General features: G+C 35.4%; 3 protein-coding genes across 4 annotated transcripts; 2 read left to right on the forward strand and 1 right to left on the reverse strand.

Moving 5' to 3' along the window:
- The first annotated feature begins 2,338 nt into the window (after nucleotides 1-2,338).
- Nucleotides 2,339-4,580, forward strand: LOC146161158 (signal recognition particle subunit SRP54-like). Its single transcript, XM_083384083.1, has one exon. The coding sequence runs from the start codon at nucleotides 2,408-2,410 to the stop codon at nucleotides 3,893-3,895; it is 1,488 nt and encodes a 495-aa protein (XP_083240209.1). The 5' UTR covers nucleotides 2,339-2,407; the 3' UTR covers nucleotides 3,896-4,580.
- A 2,461-nt stretch (nucleotides 4,581-7,041) lies between these two features.
- Nucleotides 7,042-11,386, forward strand: LOC146161159 (flap endonuclease GEN homolog 1-like). Its single transcript, XM_083385484.1, is given in 10 exon segments — nucleotides 7,042-7,269; nucleotides 7,794-7,898; nucleotides 8,210-8,555; nucleotides 8,658-8,790; nucleotides 8,861-9,021; nucleotides 9,172-9,398; nucleotides 9,785-9,975; nucleotides 10,357-10,536; nucleotides 10,905-11,285; nucleotides 11,359-11,386. Coding segments are annotated over 9 exon segments (1,878 nt in total). The 5' UTR covers nucleotides 7,042-7,108; the 3' UTR covers nucleotides 11,279-11,285; nucleotides 11,359-11,386.
- Nucleotides 11,387-13,179: 1,793 nt separating this feature from the next.
- LOC146161160 (kelch-like protein 23) lies at nucleotides 13,180-20,659 on the reverse strand. Of its 2 annotated transcripts, XM_083384525.1 has the most exons (18): nucleotides 20,419-20,659; nucleotides 20,021-20,130; nucleotides 19,776-19,893; nucleotides 19,476-19,604; nucleotides 19,296-19,400; nucleotides 18,993-19,106; nucleotides 18,796-18,919; nucleotides 18,525-18,731; nucleotides 18,193-18,450; nucleotides 17,955-18,016; nucleotides 17,759-17,847; nucleotides 17,587-17,646; nucleotides 16,720-16,890; nucleotides 16,436-16,525; nucleotides 15,013-15,188; nucleotides 14,501-14,557; nucleotides 13,916-14,122; nucleotides 13,180-13,464 (listed from the first exon to the last, which is right to left on the reverse strand). In XM_083384525.1, exons 1-18 carry the CDS (start codon nucleotides 20,592-20,594, stop codon nucleotides 13,339-13,341), a joined length of 2,379 nt encoding a protein of 792 aa, XP_083240651.1. In that variant the 5' UTR covers nucleotides 20,595-20,659; the 3' UTR covers nucleotides 13,180-13,338. The 2 variants fall into 2 exon arrangements, with proteins under 2 accessions (XP_083240651.1, XP_083240652.1); XM_083384526.1 differs by lacking the exon at nucleotides 17,587-17,646.
- Nucleotides 20,660-22,121: the final 1,462 nt, after the last annotated feature.

A 22,121-nucleotide genomic window follows, 5' to 3' on the forward strand; every position in this document is an offset into this window, starting at 1 on the left:
CTAGGTGCGACTTGAGGTAAAAAAGATTAGGCAACACTGCCTTATACTATAATGGACTGATTCGAAAATTTACTGGATCTGCCGAATACTATAGCATCTGACCTGTCATCACTAGAGCGATTATTTTTTACCTAAAATGAGAAATTTTAACCTAAAAATTAAAATTTTGGCCTAGAACAAATACATTGATTTAAACTTTCACTTGTTATTTGAAATACCGCATTAGTGTCTTGGCGTCGACAAACACACGGTTTTATGTTTTACTGACTACCGGTCGAACACAAATCAGTTATTTTTTCGGATTTTTTTTTCCGAAGACCTGTCTGTCTTGCCAAAACTAAGTTGATATCTTTGTCATTTAAAAAGGCAAACAACTATTAAAATGTTAAAGAAAAACAAGACGATGGTTATTTTAGAAAAAAATTGTGTACACAGCTGAACTACAACGTCAATATAATTGCAGAAAATGGAGAAAGGCCTAGAATAATGTCAAAACAAGAAATGGGATAATTGGAATTCACAATCGAAAAAAAACAGCAATTACTGTTTAACACATGTGTCCAAATCAGAGATGGACAACTACTATATAAAGCAAAAACGAAGCTCGAGCTGTACATAATGCGGTAAACTCGGCCTGGGTGGTTGATTATGCCGGCTCGTGTCTACCGTATATTGCTCTAATAAATATATAATACAGTTAAAAAGTCGTTGAATTTAATTGAAAACTAATTTTTTTTTGTGAAAATTTAATTGAAAGACAATTAAAAAAGCTAACTATAGTTTTTTAAATATTGTGAACGATGTATGTGCATTTTTAATCAATTTTGATTTGAAATAATTTTAACAAATTTTGACCTACCGTGTAAATTTTGACAAAATTTTGACTTTTTTAAGAAGTCAAAAAATAATCGCCCTAGTCTTCACCATGATCCTAATAAGTGTCGGTTATTAAAAAAAAAAGGCAAATACTTCGTTCATTATTTCCATTAATTTGTTAGGACTTAACCTAGTTTTGATTACGCTGATAAATTACGTATTGTCGTAACGTCATAAAACATGTTTTTTATACAATTCAACTTGAGTCGCTTTTTAACTCCATGTGCTTTGCTTTTTTAGGACCTAAGAGTCTCGTAAATATTGTGAAAAAAGCAATATTTGTACCGACGAAGCAATTATCGTGGACAAGTTTTGTGCGCTGTATTATTTTACTTAAGCCTTTTACATTGTTGTATTTGGTGTGCTGATATATAAGTGATTTGTCTTTAAATCGGGTTTACCCCGTTATATAGTTTATCGTCACAAAATAGGTAGCCTATAATAACGTTGGGTTGTTTCAAAAAACATTTTACTATATTGCTTTATCAAAACAAAGGCGGGTCCAGGGGCACGCGGCCATGCCACATGCAAAATATTATCCTACATGAAGTCTTATACGACAGTTTATGTTTACCCGAACTGAAAACACTTTTCAGTCCAAACGTGCTGCGCGGCACTGGAATACTAACAACATTTTTCCAATTTAAACCAGGGAGTCGAACCGTTTGACTTTTCCGGTTCAGGTTCGGTTCGGGTTCAAGGATTTTTTCGGAATTTGGTTCAGTTCCGGTTTCGGTTCGGAGGAATTTAAAAGTTCCGGTTCAGCTCCAGTTCAACCATCGTTATTTCAAAACCGGTTCATAAAGTTCCGGTTCAGATACAATAATTTGCGTTAAATCTCAAAATGTGGGTCGATAAATGTAGAGAATAGTCTTTGAACTGTAAGTCATTTAATAGAAGTTACGTGACTTATTAAAAAAACAGCAACTCAATATTGAAATGTCTAAAAAATAAAAAATGAACGATTTTTTTATTCAATAATCATATGTTTTTCATAAAATTTCGAACATGGCGTAACTTGACTCTGTAAAATAGAAGTTGTGGCGTCATGCAGGAGCGAACCGCTTTAATGTACAGGTTCGGGTTCGGTTCAGGTTTAGGCACTTTTAAATTGTTCGGTTCAGTTCCGGTTCGGCTCCTTAAAATCTTATAAAAAACAGTTCAGGTTCGGTTACGATTCGGAAAAAATTGACCCAAAACCGGTTCATAAAGTTCCGGTTCGGTTACGGTTCGACTCCCTGATTTAAACTCAAGCATAATGCGGAAATGTTGCCAATTTTCTCTATTATTTTGTCTAGAAGATTGGTGCATAGCGTGTTTTCAATTATGTGATATATGGCAGACTATAGACTGAATGTAAAAACATAAAAAACTTGTAAAACTGACCGAAAGGTGTCGCTGTCCGACAAAGCCGATAGGTGTCGCAGTTGTTTGTTGTTCGACGAGAACTTTAACACAGCAGGCAGAAAAACACGTCATTCGCTTGCCACAATTGAATACCTATTGACAGAAAAACAGTAGTTTTGTCAAAATGGTTTTAGCAGATTTGGGTCGGAAGATAAACAATGCTCTTCGTTCGTTAAGTAACGCAACTATCATAAATGAAGAGGTTTTGCAATCTATGCTCAGCGAAATTTGCAGAGCCTTACTCGAAGCAGATGTTAACATCAGATTGGTAAAAAAGCTTCGCGAAAATGTGAGGTCCGCTATAGATTTTGATGAAATGGCATCAGGTTTAAATAAAAGAAAAATGATCCAATCTTCCGTTTTTCGTGAATTGGTAAAGCTTGTTGATCCAGGTGTTAAAGCATGGCAGCCAAGCAAGGGAAAGGCCAATGTTATTATGTTTGTTGGACTTCAGGGAAGTGGAAAAACGACAACGTGCACAAAGCTTGCCTACTATTATCAAAGAAAAAATTGGAAGACCTGTCTGATATGTGCAGATACTTTTCGTGCTGGAGCCTTCGATCAATTAAAGCAAAATGCGACCAAAGCCAGAATTCCCTTTTATGGAAGCTATACTGAAGCAGATCCAGTTGTAATTGCTGCTGAAGGTGTCGAAAAGTTCAAAGATGAAAATTTTGAGATTATTATTGTTGATACAAGTGGAAGACATAAACAAGAAGATTCACTTTTCGAAGAAATGTTGCAAGTTTACAATACTATAAACCCAGATAATGTCATTTTTGTTATGGATGCCTCAATTGGACAAGCATGTGAGGTTCAAGCTAAAGCTTTTAAGGAAAAGGTTGATGTTGCTTCAGTTATCGTAACCAAACTTGATGGCCATGCTAAGGGTGGAGGAGCTCTATCTGCAGTGGCAGCTACAAAATCTCCAATTATTTTCATTGGTACTGGTGAACATATTGACGATTTTGAAATGTTCAAAACCCAACCGTTTATCAAGAAGCTTTTAAACATGGGTGATATTGAAGGTTTAATTGATAAAGTTAATGAACTTAAGCTTGATGAAAATGAGGAACTGTTAGATAAATTAAAACATGGACAATTTACACTAAGAGATATGTATGAACAATTCCAAAACATTATGAAAATGGGTCCTTTCAGCCAAATAATGAGTATGATTCCTGGCTTTAATGACTTTATGACAAAAGGACACGAAAAAGATTCAATGGATAGACTGAAAAGGCTTATGACAATTATGGATAGCATGACAGATGAAGAACTGGATCACAAGGATGGGGCAAAACTGTTTTCCAAAAACCCAGGGCGTATTGCAAGAGTTGCACGTGGTTCTGGATGCCTTCCAAAAGAAGTAAACGAACTTCTCATGCAGCATGGAAAATTCGCTCAAATGGTTAAGAAAATGGGTGGCATGAAAGGCCTGTTCAAGCCAGGTGGCATGGACAAAAATGTAAACCCTGCCCAAATGGCTCGTTTAAATGGACAAATGGCAAAACTTATGGATCCGAGAGTTTTGCAGCAAATGGGTGGAATGAACGGTTTGCAAAACATGATGCGACAATTTCAACAAGGTGGTAATCCGCTTGGAAAGTAATTTTGTTTCACTGCTGTTCCTTGGTGAACTCCTGTTGCTCTCCATATATTTCAATGGAATTAAGGTTGTGCAATAACTACAGAAAAATGTAAATATGCTTCCAAAACGGACAAAGGATAAACTTTCAATTGCTAAAATTTAAACTAAACTTCATTAATATTTTGCGATTACAAGACTAAAATTTTACCTTCATTTTTTTTTCGAAATATGGCCAAAGTGATTTTTGTTTTACTTTTACTTGACCATGAAGTATAATTGTGTGTTTCAGTTTAAAGTTTTATGGTAGGGGAAAAATAGTGCTTTTGCTTTTAACCTTACTATGTCACATAGTGCACTGTTGAACTATGAAATTAATTTATATGAAGACATTTATTTCGCACAGTGCTAAGGTTGAAAATTTGGGTTTGCTGGCAAACTTCAATAAAAGATTAAGGAATTTTTTAAGTTAATACCATAGTAAGATATGACACTTTGATTTTGCCGGTAACCTCAAAAATGAAATATGTGTTGCAGAGTTTTTTGTTATTGAAAGTGGTGGGACTTTGGGTTTGCCAAGAAAAAGTTAATGCCATTATTCCACCTCTAACCGCCTTGTTTCTTTTCTATAGTTGCGTGCTATCAAAGTTGTGGGTTTGTGTGCAAATGAATGAATTGCAGAAAAATAAATGTCAAAAAGTTTTTATGACTCTAGTAGCGTTATTGTAATTATGTTATAAACAATTTAACAATACACACCAGAAAGAGTGTTTTAAAGCTATTATAAATATGTTAACTTATTTTCACCAAGTATGATAATGTGCTTTTTTAATTTCACTGACAACCTAAACGTTTTAATTTTGATATAACCCATCATTAAATTACATAGAATTGTTTACAGTTAAGTAAACCCTGCAAGTTAAAAGTAACTAAACTTTAGCTCTAATTTTTTTGATTGAACCGCCTTCATGCAAAAAAGTCACACCCGTTTTTAAGCCTGCCAGATCGAGAAAAAATAATAAATCGGCCCAAAATTTTTGTAGGTTTTAAGATTAGTAATGTTTGAAAGGCTACTGCCAAAAATTTGCATGGTTCTAATATGTTTCACCATACCAGTTTAAAGTTGGTGTGTTATAACGACCTCAATCCTAAAAAGCCCTGCCTGTTAAAAAGTAAAATTGCTATAAAAATATGATAAAGGGAATTCCCTCATATTCGAGTTATTACTGTTTGTAAAGCAAGCCAGGGGTGCATAGTTGGTTAAAAATAACCCGAGTATGACTCCGACCAAAAAAATAAACCCGAGCTTGACTCCAGTCAAAATTGCAAAAAAAAAAATGCGAGTCCCGAGTCTGGTCCTGACCATACAGCCTGTAGTCCGTCAAATTACGTAACTAAAATAAGGTGGATATTCATCAATCTACTTGTAGGAGTGTCGCATAATTCATTCGCTCACAATACATGTTTGGCAAATATTCCACCATATGCTATTCCACCTTTACAATTTCATATCAGTTTTAAAATACTGAGCATGCGTACGTCGGCCTCGGGTAGATTTACGTGGTCTTACTCAAGTCACGAGTCCAACTCCAGCAAAACAAACCGACTCCTCGAGTTCCGACTTCCACTCTACAGCCCTGCTGCACACCATAAAACACACATCCGCGCCTTTTAAGTATACATCAGTGCACATGCATGCAAACTATGTGTATACCAAGTGCACATTTGAACACAATTTCTTTGAATGATATAATTCGCGAAATCTTTTTTTTTTGGTCCGTGAAGCATTGTTCGATTCAATTATTCTCAAACTTTATTCTATTTCCGTCTTTTTAGGATTTTCGTTTCCTAGGCCTACTACGCGCTACATGTTCGGTAAATATATGTGGTTTCGATTCGAAAATCATGACCTCCATGGTAAAACACAAAGGCTGGTCATCCTTATGCTGTTTTGATTCTGTTTGATTGTTTTTTTAACCCGGTTTTGTTTCGGGTCCGAGCAATTTTATAGACTTCCGGTTCTGGACCGTTTTGACCATTGTAATTTCAAATCCACAAGGTTCAGGTTATTTTAAAATAATCAGTTGAGTTCCGGTCGATCCTTGAAATCTTACAAAAAACGGTTCAGGTTCGGCTACGGTCCAGAAGAAACTGGCACACAACAGGTACCTATATAAAGTTCGAGTTAGATAATAGGTTCGACTCTGGCATTTAAATTAGAAGCGACATTTATTAACTGGTGTGCTATAAATTATGGCAACTATCCGCGGACCGTAAATTATCATAAAGTTTTCGAAATGTGAAATAAATGATATTGGGAAAAGTCGACCAAGTTAGACATTAGATGGTCAAGACCTCTGCCACTAGATTAGCTAGACCCGTTAATTCAGTCGGGAAAAGATTAGAGGTGGCATATACACGACAAATTGCTTGGTGGCAGACCACCAATAAGAGTAGGCCTATGCTTGTTTTAGGTGAGAAATGTGCATTTTATAAACTGTCAAAATTTGGCTCGTAGGGCGTAGGCCTACCATCTAGTAAAATTACTGTATCGAAATAAAATGCATCGCAATTTTTTATTGCTGTATCGCAATAGAAAATACGCCAGCATTGAGGGATTTCTTAAATGACCGCCTCAAACCATGGTCAGCTGCTGGCGAGCCAACTGCTTTGCAGGGTTGTAGGACAACTGCAGGTAAAATGTCTTTCTGTTTTAAAAAGTTGTATGCTCATTGATATTTTGAGCTTTTTTATTATTCCCTGTTTTTGGGTAATAAGATTCGTCGTATGTAAACACCTCCAGCCTTGAGGGATTTCTTGAATGACCGCCTCAAACAATGGCCAGCTGCTAGCGAGGCCAACTGCTTTGCAGGGTTGTAGCACAGCTGCAAGTAAAATTTCTTTCTGTTCTAAAAAGTGTATGCTGATTGATGTTTTGAGCTTTTTTAGTATTTCATCTTTTGGGGTAATAAGATTCGTCGATTTGCTATTGTGCAAACGATTGGTTATACTCTCTTTGGGTTGAGTTGAAGGATAAAACCAATAAGTATTTATTAAAACTCTTTGAGTAAAACTATTTTTGTTACGCATCAGTGCAACTTAGTCACGTGACAATACAAATTTTCGTTCTATTGTTTTTATGCATTCAGCTTTCGTGCTACTGTGCAACCTAAAAGGCTAAAATAGTTATTGGGGTTTTGAGATAATTTTTTAACGAATAAGACCGCTCACACCGTTATGGGTGTATTGCACTTATGGGAAATCCTACAAGATGTTAAGACAACCAAAGCCCTTTCTGATTTGCAAGGCGAAACCTTAGCTATCGATCTTGCAGCCTGGATTTGTGAGGCCGAGAGCGTACGTCATTTGCAAGACAATGTACGCTGTCCGTATCTCAGGTTTGCTTAATTTGTTTTAATAACTACATGCTGTGTGAAATAGAAAAATCCTAAGACGCTGGTTTACAATCCTACCACATTTTCGTCATGATGTTTTTATTGCTAGGTGGGTTATGGTGCGAGTTAGTGGTTGGTTTTGGGTGGGTCAAGTATTATTATTATATTTAATCACCCATATTTATTTCCCCCTTGCAATTTCAATTTTAAGAATTTGTTTCGTTACTGTAAAATAATCGGAAGGATTCTAGCCAAGGTCGAAGCCTATAAACAATAGCGTTAAACAAATTATTGTTTGTTAGTATGTAATGTTGCTGGCAATGAACTGTATGAATCTAAGAATAACTATAATATTTTTTGTCATTTTGAATTTATTTGTGTAGTACCGGTAATAAGTTTTAAAAATTTTCCCAAGTTTTATGACATACCTAATGTTATTATGTTAGTATTTATCGAAATAATAACTTTTGTAATGATGGACTTGAGATTATTATTTACTGATTGGTTCTCTTATTTTTGAAATGCAGAAACTTGTTCTTTCGTGTCAATATTCTACTATCAAAAAACATCAAAATGATTTTTGTTATTGATGGACGACCCCCAAATCTTAAGCATGCAACAATTGCTAAAAGGTAAAAAGTACCTTATTAACAAAATAGAAAAAGTAATTTATAGCTAACATGTTAAAAACTCTTAATTATTAAACAAACATGTTTAATAGTGTTATAACTGAATAATTGATTAATTGTTATTGAAATTAAATGTGATATAAACTATGAATTGTAAAAATGTTATACAAAACTCTATTGAAATGATCCAGCGGGCAATTACTAACTTGTTCTGATATGTAACAAAGTGAAAACAATTTTTATTCTAATTTGATTGTTGTTTGATATGACAGACTGACTATATTGTTTATCTAACATAAACTTTTATTCTATAGACAAGGAAATGAATTTGGGGTCTTCAGGGGATCCAGAAATCAACTTAACTCCAAATTTCGTGAGGTTTGTGGTAATCAATTTTCCTCATTTTTAAAAAAGAAGTTCAGCCAAAAAAACATTTTATGTAAAACTTAATCTTGTGTATTTAAAAAGGTTTGCATCAATAAATGGAAAAGAGTGTTTCTTATGTGTCATTGAAAAATTGTTTTTTTTTAGAATGACACTATTCTTTGCTATGAAATTGAAAAGATAAAATCTGAGCTCAATTTGGAGCGTCTCTCTCTAGTTGCCCTAGCCCTGATGCTGGGGTGTGATTATGATGATGGTCTTCACGGAATTGGAAAGGTAAATGATTTCAATAATATGCTATTTTTGTACAATATTTCTTCCTTAAAATTAATTTAGAATGAAATTGGCAGTGCAAAAACAGTTTTCAAATGTGTTTAGGTACAAGCTACAGAGTTTTTGAAGCAGTGCAGTGGAAACCCAATTGAATATCTAAAAGATCTAGTGAATACAAGAGAAACAATGTTTCCTGAAGCCAAAAAACCTTCTCACTGTGGCTTTTGCAAACATGTTGGTAAGGTTGAAATGGTGCCTTGGACGTTTTGCATGCTGACTGCAATTCTACTAATTATGATTTGCTTAAGGTACTAAGAAAGAGCACTCAAAAACTAGTTGCAATGTGTGTGGGCCAAAATGTAGAGAGGAAACTGTTGATCCTATGAAATGCACTTGTGATTGGCATTTACATGAGTTACGGAGAAAACAAAACAGTTTAAAACAATCAATCAGAGAAAAGGCTAAACAGGCAAGTAAAACCCTAACTTTTTACTTTACAGTTAAAATACTGCATATCAAACAATTGCGATGAGTAAGTTTTGTTATTGCCCATTTTTGTTCATGACATTATTGTTTTAAATGATCGACCTTTATGCCACTATATATTTGTTTCATGCAGGTTAAAAACTTTCCCAGACAAGCAGTTGTTGACGAATTCCTGAAGGAACGAACGCTACCAGAACACAAGAGCTACAACGCAAAATGCCCCAGACTGAAAGGAATTGTTGACTTTCTTTGTGAAAAACTGGAATGGACCATAGAAAAGAGCGTGGAAAAGGCAGTCCCGATACTGACTAAGTGGATTATGGTTCACCCAAAAGAACTAGCTCAAGCAAATCCAATCAGGTAAATTTTCATGATATCTTGTACCAACATGAAATGTTGGGCATTTATTCCCACCATTGAGCAACTTCCAGAAATCAAATAAAAAGAGAAATGTGTTTTTGCAATGTTTTTGGAACTACCTAACTTGCGTCATAGTGATTTAATAAAGTATTCAGTTTTGTTATATTCCTCTAGATTAAATTAGGTCAACGTTTATATTCATAATTTTAGATTATGATTTTTGTGACTGTAGACACCGAAGTAATTCGTTAACTACGATCGATTTTTTATTTCAGGTAAAGCAAGTTTTTTTTAGTTTTACCAACATTTTCCTGACGTTATACTTAACAGAAAATTAACAAATTCTAAGTTATTTACAATAAGCTCTTTCAAAATTTGCCTTGCAGTATTCTCAAGGAACGCAAACGCGACGGAGTTGCAGTGTACGAGGTCGAGTGGCGCTTACACCTGATTGAAGTCCAGGGCCCGGTCACCACCCTGGAAAGTCAGGAGTTGTTCAAATCGGCTTTTCCCCATTTGGCGAAAGCGTTCGCGGACGCAAAAGAAGCATCTCAGAAACTAAAGAAAGGCCGTAAAGGTTTGTTGCGTTTATTAATTGGTAAAGTTTGGAAGCTGTATTTGACTAAGTAAATATGTTTAAATTATTTCGCAATGATATTAAAGAAAACAGTAAAACTCAAAATTAAAACCCGGTTTAGACAAGGAATATACATTTTGCCTATACTGGCATCGTTAGTTCCTCAATTCGAATTCATTAAAAAATGTCTATCCTGGTTAATTACGTGTTTTTAACCTTTCAGTATTATTGGTAATATACGCGTCAGCGAAACAGTGATCGACAAGCAGAAACCGACTGCCATTGTTTTGGATTCCATTAAGATACGCTCTTTTATCAAATAAAACGTGTTTAGTCAACACGATTAGCCTATAAAATATGCATTATTTATTTTTTTACCAGCCGTCTCTACAAAGCCTTCTATGAAAGTGACCGACTTCTTCGCAAAGAAGAAAAACGTTGTTCCATCAGCTGAACAGTCGACCAACTGTACAACTAAAGCCGCGCTCAAGCTCAAGTCAAGTCCGGAATCCGAAACAGACGAAGTGATTTTCGTGGCGGAGAAAAGCCCCGTCAAACGAGGTACCTCATCCACAGAAGACGACGTTATTTTCGTTGCGAGCGACAGTAGCCCGGTTAAACAGAAAAAAATGTCACCGCGTGAAACTTCCGATATCAGAAAAAGGCTATTTTAATTGTTACTTGTTCAATATCCACATTTGCATCCACAAAGCAAGCAAAAAGGCTTTCTTAAGTTTAATTTGTCTATATTCTATATACATCGCCGTGATCTTCATACTTGTTTTATTGCATTTACGCGCTTATGTTTTTTATGTTTTACTCGTGCATTGGTTTTACTAATTAGTGTATTGCTTTCTTATTCCAAGCCCAATATGTGCTTGTCCCGCTGTACTTTTAATTTTGCAATATGCGCTTCCCTGCACTTACAGACGACGAGTTGGACGACCTGATGGCTGCGCTAGGCTCGGTCAGTCTGAATTGCCAGCAAGGGACAACACAAAGATCCCCCGGTCGAACGGCGCTGGTCGACGTTTCATTCGATCTGAACTTTTCGCTGGGTGCGAGTCTGCTACACACGCCTCAACGAGCCGAAAATACGCCGTTTCGGAAAGTCGTGAACGCTTCGAAACGCGAGGAATCCCCGTTGAGTGTTCGCCCGCAAGAGGACAAAGAAAACGCAGTCAGCGTTTTAAAATGCGAACCCGATTCGCCCTGCAGTCGAACTGCAACGATGAGACCCGCACCGGCGCCCGACAGCCCGGTCTTTATGACGCTGGCCGAAAGGCTGAAGCAAAGCCGTTAGATCTTCGGTATTAATTTTGAATCATAATTTAGATTCGCTGTTTTCAATCATGGAAATAAAATGCTCCTATCTTGTTTCAGATAAATTTGTCGTTTTCCTCACTCAAGGACTAACACCTAACGAGGCTAAAAAAATGTTTTCAATCATGGAAATAAAATGCTCCTATCTTGTTTCAGATAAATTTGTCGTTTTCCTCACTCAAGGACTAACACCTAACGAGGCTAAAAAAATGTTTTCAATCATGGAAATAAAATGCTCCTATCTTGTTTCAGATAAATTTGTCGTTTTCCTCACATAAGGACTAACACCTAACGAGGCTAAAAAATCCTGTCGTGGATATTTGGCTTTCTAGATTTTTCTGCATTGGGTATTATTGCTTTTAGGTCATATTGTTTGTTCCCATTTTTTCAGTTTATTGTAGGAAAGTCAAATAAAACAAAAAAGCGACCGGGCAAAATATATCAACATTCAACAGTTTTTTCCAATAGCAGCAAAATAATCTAGCAAAGCTAGCAATTCAGGTCAGACACATTAACCAGATCTTAAAAGATATATATATATTTCGCCAACTAAGGCATCGTCAGTATATCTTAATTCGAATGAATGTGAATTAAGGTCGACATTTATCTTGCAAGGGTCATGGTGATTTCTATTATTCACATATTCAGTGCAACATTTTTTCCAATAGATTTGAATTATTCCTATTTTAACTGTGTCAGCCATTATTTCCACTCGTTTCTGAATTATTTCTTTGTAAATCTGAAGAATCAGATCGACACTGTTCCTTTTTAATATTTTTATTGTCAAACAGAATGAAACTTCACGTCTTATCTCTGCTCGTGTAACAACATAGACAAAACATATTTCGCAAGTTTATACTTTTTTACTTAAGTTACACAATATTAGCAACAATGGGTAGAAGTCAAAATTTGCAAAAATATGCCAACGCCGTATAGAAATGCTCACATTTTTAGCACCGTGTTTGATAAAGTAGACAACTTCGCACAGTTAAATCTGGGTTTGATGAACTTTTCGACAAATCAACTCTTAATAAATCGAATAGTGGTGGTAATTAATTTACAAAATATATTTTGCTCGACTCATTAATATCAAACAATTATTTGGCAAGTGGTCACTGTAACAATATCGTTCTAAAACTGACAAAATAGTTCCAAAAACTTTCTTTTAAAACGCCACGAAACAAGAAACTAAACGCAAATGATTAGCGCGAATGTGCAAAGCAAGGTTGTTTAAAATAAAATAAGTAAAAATGTATTCTGTTGTGTCCACTACGCAGCAATGTATATTTGAAATAAAACGAACTTAAGACTAGTATAACGACATGGCAAGAAATACAGATGAAGGAAGAACTTACATATAATTTATTCTAAAATAGTAAAAGCGCAATGATTGTAACGTAGTATAGGCCATTTTTACAAGGTTTAAGCGATGGAAAGGATATTTACACTACGAAAAAAATGTTTAAAACATTAAAAATTAAAAAAAAAAATTGGTAAAGCATAACACTAATCGTATTTTACTTGCAACGACCTACATAACATAAGTCTATAACAAATAGTTTTTAAATTAATTAATAAGTAAAAATACAAATCGCGGCACCCATATTCACAATATAATAACACCAACAAAATATGAAATAAATCGTTTGCAGTAATCGCACTTTTCAGTAACATTTACTTGTACGACATGTATTAAAAGAAAACGGTGCCTAAAAATATTTTTTAAACAGTTTACAAACACAAATATACATACGAATCACCTATTTTAATAAAATGTTTACACCGATAGAACATGAACGGTTTGACCGCAAGGATTCGATATTCACAGTAAATCAATAATGAAGGATATAACGCAAGTGCACTACTCATGGCAATATTTGAAGTTTTAAAGGCGGGTTTCTTTATATTATATAAAATCGGCCTAAAAACGTATTCCTGGAAAACCTAACATGCAAAGCGTCAAAGGCCTGAAAAATCCTTATTGTCCTTACAAAAAGATACCCATAACAAAAAAACATCAAATCTGTCTATACTGGCAAGTCAGCTATTAGGTGCTATGTAGACGTACACCGGACAGGTTGAGTAGCGGTTCGGGATTGATTTCAATTTGGTGGCGTGTCTGCATTTTTGGGCACTTGGCTTATACCGGTTCAAATTTCTTATTGTCTGTAATAAACGCACACGGATCTATTAAACAAACCAAACAACGACAGTTCAACGTAAAAAAGTCCTATTTACTGCTGTCTGTCATTTTATAAACATAAAAAATTGACAAATATTCTCAAGAACTATTTTGCTTAAAAAATTTTTTAACTTGTGCTCCATTTTGAAATTTGTTTAAATTTTATAGGGATAGGCCTACAGAAACTTTTTGAATAGAGGTAATTTAGCAAAATTGAACTTTGGTCTAAAAACAGTTGAAATTGTTTTCTATTTTTCACGTTGGCGCATCATACGTTAATTAATAGTTGTAAAATTTTCTTCAACTAACTGCATTCGAACAACGTAGCCAAGGCTAAGTTAGCAACGCTTACGATTTGCTAAATAACCTGCAAAAATCAACAAGTGGCTTCAAAAATTAGCTTCATAATAACTATGATTCAACACACTTGTTTACCTGGCTATTTTCTGTCGGAGCCCACAAGCAGGTGCCGTAGATGGGCGGAGTTGACTTGTACGGCCCAAACGGGATGGATTTGAGTGAGAAGTCGCCCAGGGCAACCAGCGTGACGTCATCTTGAAGAAAGGGCTCGAAGTGGGAAAGAGGGGCGTCGTCTTGGATGTGGGGTTGCCAGCGCTCAGTGACAGGGTCGAACACCGAGACCTGGGATTTGGAAAAAATAATGCAGTCCGACAAAATTGTTTAGTTAAGAAGGATGCTGGCCTGACTCGACCATGAAGCGCTGGCCACTGAGTCGAACGCTCAATATTTGGCCTAAAACCGCGCATTTTGGTCCTACTGCTGATTTGCAGTTTTAGATTGGATTTGAAAAACAAAACAGACATTCAAAAACATTTAGCTGTTTTTTTCATGTATTCGCCAATTAATTTAGTAAGAATACACAAGAAAGGAAACTGTTTGGAAGCATGATCACGAGTTACTTATTTAACTGCTTGTTACATTGCACGAGATGTAATTCGTCACCAAGATTTCAATTTTTCGACCTATATATTTTCTAGGTTACTTAAGTTCTTTACTTACCATCTTATAATCCCGCCCAGATTTTTCAAACAAATATATTTTTTCCTTGATGACGATCTACAAACAGATGGAATAAGACTAAAGGTCAACTGGAATATGAAATAGACAAAAATATGGGGAAAATAACTTTATGTTTCAGCAATAACCCCTTGGGGGGGGGGGATAAGATAGTGAAATGGGATTGATTTTAAACTCTACTTTCATTCTAAACTCAAATCTTACTTTAAAACTTAAACCAACCTATAACACAATGCTACTTAGCTTTTTTATGTTTTTTTCAACCAAAAACAAAAAGTGTTTTACTAAGCCAAGCGCAAAACCAACACGGCCCTACTAATTTTTTTAAATAAGTGTTCACTGCATTTACAATCGTTTGGTTTACACGTACACAAAATTGAAACAAGTAGCCTAGTGGGCGTCCGCGTCAGGGCTAATACCGACGTGCAAAATTTGTGAAATGGCGTACCAGGCGAAATCGACGGCAAATCTCTGTCTCTCAAAAAACGACATACCAAGTCCCAGAGCTGCGCGTAGTAGCTTCCCAGCACGGGTTCGGGAGTGGAAAGCACAAGTGCGGGTAGCCAGTGGCGGCGAGTAGTCGAGTAGCGGCGCAATACCAACGATGAACCAGGCGCTTTGGCCAACACAAAGATTAGCGCTTCCCATGCGCAGCAGACCATGTTTTCTTCTGCACCACAGAAAGCTTTTCAGCAGTGGCATAAAATAAGACCGGCCTTTATCGAGGAACCATTAAAATACTGATACAAGCAAAACCTATTGAATCGGGTAAACTGTTTCGTCTCAGTGATTTATTATATGTGGTTATTTCTGTCCATCCAGTAATAATAACAGTCCAAATAAAAGTCAAGCATTTTGAAAAACTGACAAAATTATATTGAATGTGCAAGTATTGGCGCATGGTTGTTTCTCGACTCGCTCCTCTCTGAGCCTGCATAGCTCAGTTGGTAGAGCGACGGTCCCGGCTTGACCGGAGGTCGTGAGTTCGAACCTCACTGCAGGCCAGTTGTTTTTCTGGCTTGCTCTGCTTGCATCATAGATCGACAGATTCGGCGAGTCTGCGATGGCTTTTCGGTGTACTATTGATACGGAAGCCGTAATCGTTGGTCATAAAGCAACTTCCGAGGGGCTAGATCACAGATGTTATTAAACACATATGTTTGTGTGTGTCTTTCATTGATTGATACGGACTGATGATCCCCCAGTGTGAAGTTGCTTGTACTAACAAAATGTGCAAGTATTGGCGCATGGTTGTTTCTCGACTCGCTCCTCTCTGAGCCTGCATAGCTCAGTTGGTAGAGCGACGGTCCCGGCTTGACCGGAGGTCGTGAGTTCGAACCTCACTGCAGGCCAGTTGTTTTTCTGGCTTGCTCTGCTTGCATCATAGATCGACAGATTCGGCGAGTCTGCGATGGCTTTTCGGTGTACTATTGATACGGAAGCCGTAATCGTTGGTCATAAAGCAACTTCCGAGGGGCTAGATCACAGATGTTATTAAACACATATGTTTGTGTGTGTCTTTCATTGATTGATACGGACTGATGATCCCCCAGTGTGAAGTTGCTTGTACTAACAAAATGTGCAAGTATTGGCGCATGGTTGTTTCTCGACTCGCTCCTCTCTGAGCCTGCATAGCTCAGTTGGTAGAGCGACGGTCCCGGCTTGACCGGAGGTCGTGAGTTCGAACCTCACTGCAGGCCAGTTGTTTTTCTGGCTTGCTCTGCTTGCATCATAGATCGACAGATTCGGCGAGTCTGCGATGGCTTTTCGGTGTACAAAATTATATTGTTCGCAAACTTAGAAATCTTACTGGATACCATAATTTGACCAATGACAATAAAGCCAAGAAACGATTCTTCCAGTAGTACAAAATATATATGTTATGGGGTAGGGCAAACCTTGACTTTTGTTTGTTACCTGCATGTGGCAGAACTGTTTCCTTGATCCATTTGTTTTCACAAAGTTTTTCAACTTGGCACTCAAACTCATGACTTCTATTTTTACCCCCTGGAAAATGGTTCGAAAAAAAAAATTAGTTTAATTAACATAGGCAAAAAACTGAAAAAAATAAGGCACATGCACCAAAATGCATTCAAATCAATATTAAAATGATTGTTTAATAGGTATGACAGGTTATCTGACCATTACTTTTGTACAAATAATAAAGATAATGCTAACAAAAAAACACAACAAAAACTTACCCAAAACATAAAGACTGCCCCCCACTAACACCATATGATGCATATACCTTGCAACCTGGAGGTCACCCCCCTGAGACCACTTGTGAGGAACTCTCGGATTAAAAATTAAAGTGGTGGGACAAGGTCTTGAAGGATTGTAAAGACCCAAATGAACTAACTTGTACAATCCACCTGGGTTTTATATTTAGAATAAACATTGGACGTTTAAAGGCTCATGTAAATGATATAAGTAGGGGTGGGCAACCTATGGCCCAATGAATATCATCCGGCCCAACAGCGTTTTTACAAAATAGATAAGAGGCCATTTCTCGTATTATTTGGCTTTTTCAACTAGGTAAATGTGAAATGTTTCAGCTTAAAGGCGTAATGCTCACCCTGGAATGCAATTATTAACAAAAGCAATCAAAGTTTCGCCAACTCATTGTATCTGAATGCATAAATTGTCAGTTAAAACTTATCACGGCCCGCAAAGACCTTTCTGAGGTTGGTTTTGGGCCGCCACTAGCAAAAGGTTGCCGACCCCTGATATAAAGTGCAATGTGTAGTATCACATTAACACATTTTTTTTTAATTTAGAGACACCTTTATGGTGCTTTATGTCTTGCTATATTGTACTGTCAAATAAATGTATATAAAAAAGTTGAAAAAGGGATAAACTAATTATTGGCCTTTTATAAATATTTTTTAAATTATAGTTAAATTTAATTTTCTGTTGAATCATAATAAAATGTGTACATAAACAATATAACAAGGAAGGTAATATAACTCTTTAATTCAACATATATAATTTTTGGGAGTGTTTTTTTAGTTTAAAGATATATCGGTTTAGATGTTTTAAATATATAATTGTGTTCTGTGGTTCAGTACCTGTTATGTATAATTGATTGTTGAATGCAGCCACACAGAAATTCCGAAATGAACCAAATTCTGAACAACAATGTATTTTAAAGTAGAACCAAATTCTGAACAACAATGTATTTTAAAGTATTGGCTACTAGCCAATTAACTTAAAAACACCAGAAAAAGAAAAAATGTTTACCTGTGTCAAATTTGCAAAAATATTCAAAACAGAAATTTTGTCCAGTTGTCTGCCCTCCATAGTTTAATCCACGGCTTTCAGATTTCACCCTACACATTAAAATTATTAAATTAAAAGGCACTTTTTCACTACTCCTTTAAAAGACTTCAATATTGCTAACACAAATTTGAACTGTGAAAAAAAATATTTTTTTGACCTGAGCACCACCAAAGATGAATATATTCCACCAGGCTTGCAAGCAATCACAGTTAAATGCACCTAAAAAACACAATAAACAAAAACTAATATTTACACTATTTAAAAAGGGAAAGCAAAAATAATATTAATTACAACTGAAAGGTATGTTTTGAAAATTACTGCAACTAAACTAAAAGTCAAAATCGAACTCTAACACACAATGGGATTCATTATGGTCATGATTTTAAATTATTTACCTTTTTAAAACAGTCTCGCAGTTGAATACCTGCGCTTTGAAAATCAACCATAGCTGGAGAGTGATTTATTCTATGCTTGGCTTCCAATAGTTCAGAAAGCAAAGCTGAATAGCAACTTTGCTCTAAGGAAGATAACATGTCTATGCAATATGTCAAGTCATCATAAGACAACAAAGAAAAACGAACACAACTAGCAAAGGCATGGCAAGTATTTTCTGGGCTGTGCTTTTTCGACCAACTTAAGACAGCTTCAAAAACCTACAAAAATTTAAAACAATAAAATGAAAAAAACACCTAATTTTAAAAAGGTTAAACCAGTCACAATCACAAACCATTTTTTCATTTAAAACCGACAATTTGTCACTTGACAAATATTCACATAAAGAATCCAATGATAATTGCTTAAATCCAACTGTCTGCATAACATGCTGAAGGCCATCAAAAACAGGAACACTAGATTCTCTTTCAAGAAGTGGAAAGCAGTTGGCAACACTTACTATGTACATATCAATGCAGTTTTCATAGGTAATCATATTTACCTAAAAATGAAAAGGTAATGACAATCATATGAATACTTTACTCTGAGGTCCTTATTGAACTTACTAGTCTATGCTCAGCAGCAGTAAGTAGATCTTCATCTACCAGCATCCATCTGGTAGCCAGAATAGAAATCAATATATTATAGTCAAAGTTGATTTGTGAAGTATAAATGTAAGTAATAATGCAACTAAAAATTGAGTTAGAAAAATAATAGACACAGGATAGAAACTTAGCAGCACAACTTCTTAAAATAGTGTCACCATAAAGTTGAATGATCCATGTCCCGCAGAAAAACATCTTCTTGATATGATTCACAAAAGGAAGAAGAACCAAACATAGCTTGGAAATATTCACTGAAACTTGCTAGAAGTTCCCTTGAAATAAAATCAACTCAACTAGAAGATGAACAGTTTTAAATGTACTACTTTTCAAATCAGGGCATTAACAAAGATTGAAAATATTTAATATTTCGTTTTTATGGTGTTGTCTGGCAAGGTGGGCGGCAATACATTTTAATGCTTTTTATTAAAAAACAAGTACAAATAACAAAAATGCGTACTTACTTATGACACATAATTTTTTCCTTGTTTGCAGTGGTTATAGTTATGTTCCAAGATGGGCTGCAACAACCTAGTTTATCTTCACCAGTAAACAAATATTCTTTTAACCTAAGAAACAGTTATTTAAAAAAATAAGAATTAAAATATTAATATCAAACCAAATCAACCTTTAGGTATGCTTACTTTGACGCAATGGTACTCTCAAAGTCAAGCTGCTTTATTTCTACGTTTGGTGACAAAACGTCTTCATCAGTATAGACTTGAGCGGCAATTATACAATTCAAATTCCACATTTTTGCACCCTCTAAATACCTTTAAAGAACAATTTCATAGCCACACATGCTTTGTAGAATTTTAACTTGCAGTTATTTAGAAGTATTCATATAGATCTATTTATTCAAATAAAAAACGAAAAAAATATTCATGATGAAAAAGGAAATATTCATGATGAATGACAATGTAATTAAAACATTATATCATTACTCTTCTAATCGATCTTTTGGTATCGAGATTGATCCAACATATATGTATTCCAAAAGACTTTCTAAAACATCCAAGTTGATTTTGTTTTCATGGAATGTTATGAATTCAGATGAATCATCTAAATAAAATATTTGAGCCATTTGAATCATTGTTGCACTGATTATGACGTTAATTTACACGACAGACAACAAGATTATAATTTGTCCAAAAATAATTAATTGCTGCTACACTTAAACAGTTTAAACCTTTTGATGCTTTAGTGAAGAAATCTTGAAAAAAGGTTGATCTAACAGCTAAAATGATTGAGTGGCATTGAAAATCTTGTTTGCTGCAGTGTATTACAACATCAGTAAGTGTACCTGCAAACAAGCAACACTTATATCGATTAAATAAAAAAACACCTATCTGACATTTTGAGCACATTAAAACCAAGAAAACACTGAATAGTCATATGACTTATTTCCTTGTCAACACCTAAAAATAAAGTAAAAATGCAAAGACACCATCAATATTAATTTTGTATCATTTTGACATGTTAGATTCAGTATTCCTGTAATTTCTAGGCTGAATTTTATTAATACGTATTTATAACTGGAAGTGCATATTCACACATTATAAAAACTGCATAAAATATGAAATTTAGGTACCTGATTTCCTCATTTCATTGAGTTTTCTAAACATTTTCAAAAAATGGTTATTTCCAGTATACACTACTGCCTTTTGACTGGGTTGGTTGTATGCGTTATGCTTTTCGAGGTGTTTTGGAAAATACTCCCGACACTGTTGCACTTTTTGATGTGTTGAACTGTATCCTCCCATTTTTAAAATGTGATACCAATGAATCAACTTTATTACTTTTATACAGAGATATTTAAGCGGGAACCCATTCTGTTATTCCAACAAAAGTTTGTATAAACCAAAAAGTGTATGTAGTGTTATTTCTGTTCTATGAAATACCACTCATAGCAGATCTGGTCCTGGCCCAGTTTACATTTAATGGCACTTCATGCCTAGACGTCGGCTGTTCAGCACCAAATTTTAAGGTTGCGCAATGTCACACCCTTCCAAAAAATAACTATCGCTTAGTCAATGTCAGTCAGGCTATGCTTTCAATTTTCAATCAAAAATTCATACATGTTAATGTGGCTGAATACTAATTTTCAAGTATGTCTATATTGCCAAGCCAACAAAAGGTGTGTGTAAAAAATTTTAGATTTTTTACAGGAACTCTTTGGGGACTCCGGAATTTAAAGGCCATATGTTAAACTTAGGCAGTTACGAGTTTTTGATTGCATATGAAAGAATAGCCTGATTAATATCAACAAGCTACAGCTTTTTTGAAGAGTATGCCACATAGTTTATATCATGAAAAAATCAGAGAAAAAGCTTGACATTGGGTGTTAAAATGACTCAATATTAGTATTCATAAAATGAATATAAATATTTTTAAATTTTTCGCTAAAAGTTTGTTTGCTGTATTGCTAAAGGCAATATAAGGAAAAACTTAACTTTATTAGCGGCAAAACTTACTAACATTATAGTTCAGGGATGGCAAACCTTTTCATCGCGCGAGTAACAAACACTCTTAATTCTTGCAAAAAGCCCAAGTGGGTCATATATTTAATTATTTGCCAATTTCGCGGGACAGTGGTTCGCCATCCCTTTTATAGTTCATTCAAGGGCGCAGGTCTAGAATCCTACCACTATGTTTACACTTTACAGTAACGAAACAAGTTGAGAAAAAAAAAATTATTAGCCAAGAAGGCGTTGAAACATTTATTAAATCAATGCAATATTTGGGCTAGGGTACGAGTTTTCATTTGGATGTTGATGGGTCAAGTAATATTATTCAATAACATTGCTTATCCTACACAAAACCAAACGCTAATCTGCACCCTAACTCAATCTATCCATAAATGTTTGGCTATTTCATCGCCAGGACCAGGGGCGGATCTAGAGGGGAGGCGATATGACCATGCCCCCTCCAAACTAAAACAAATGAACATTTTTTAACTTAAAAGCGGCTTATTTCACGCTTCCCCAGGTAATATGGCCTATTTTCGCCAATATAGGATGTATTTTTAAGCTTTGTAGTGGTGTACGGGCCCCATAGCGCCACTAAGTAAATATTTCAAAAAAATTGTAAAATTTGTTTCGCGAACTCGCACAAAGCGGTGTTTTTCACATTTTGCAGCGACGACATATGTGGCCCTAAGCTGATCTCGACTATATCATTTTTGGTGTTAATGCAAATCTGTATCAGAACCAGCAAGCCAATATAATTCATCCGGCCCGCCGCCTCTTACAAATTAGACACGAGTCCATTTCAAATACCGTACTATTTTA

Source organism: Ascidiella aspersa, chromosome 3, assembly GCF_963924565.1.
Source record: "Ascidiella aspersa chromosome 3, kaAscAspe10.2, whole genome shotgun sequence".
Taxonomy (NCBI): Eukaryota; Metazoa; Chordata; class Ascidiacea; order Phlebobranchia; family Ascidiidae; genus Ascidiella; species Ascidiella aspersa.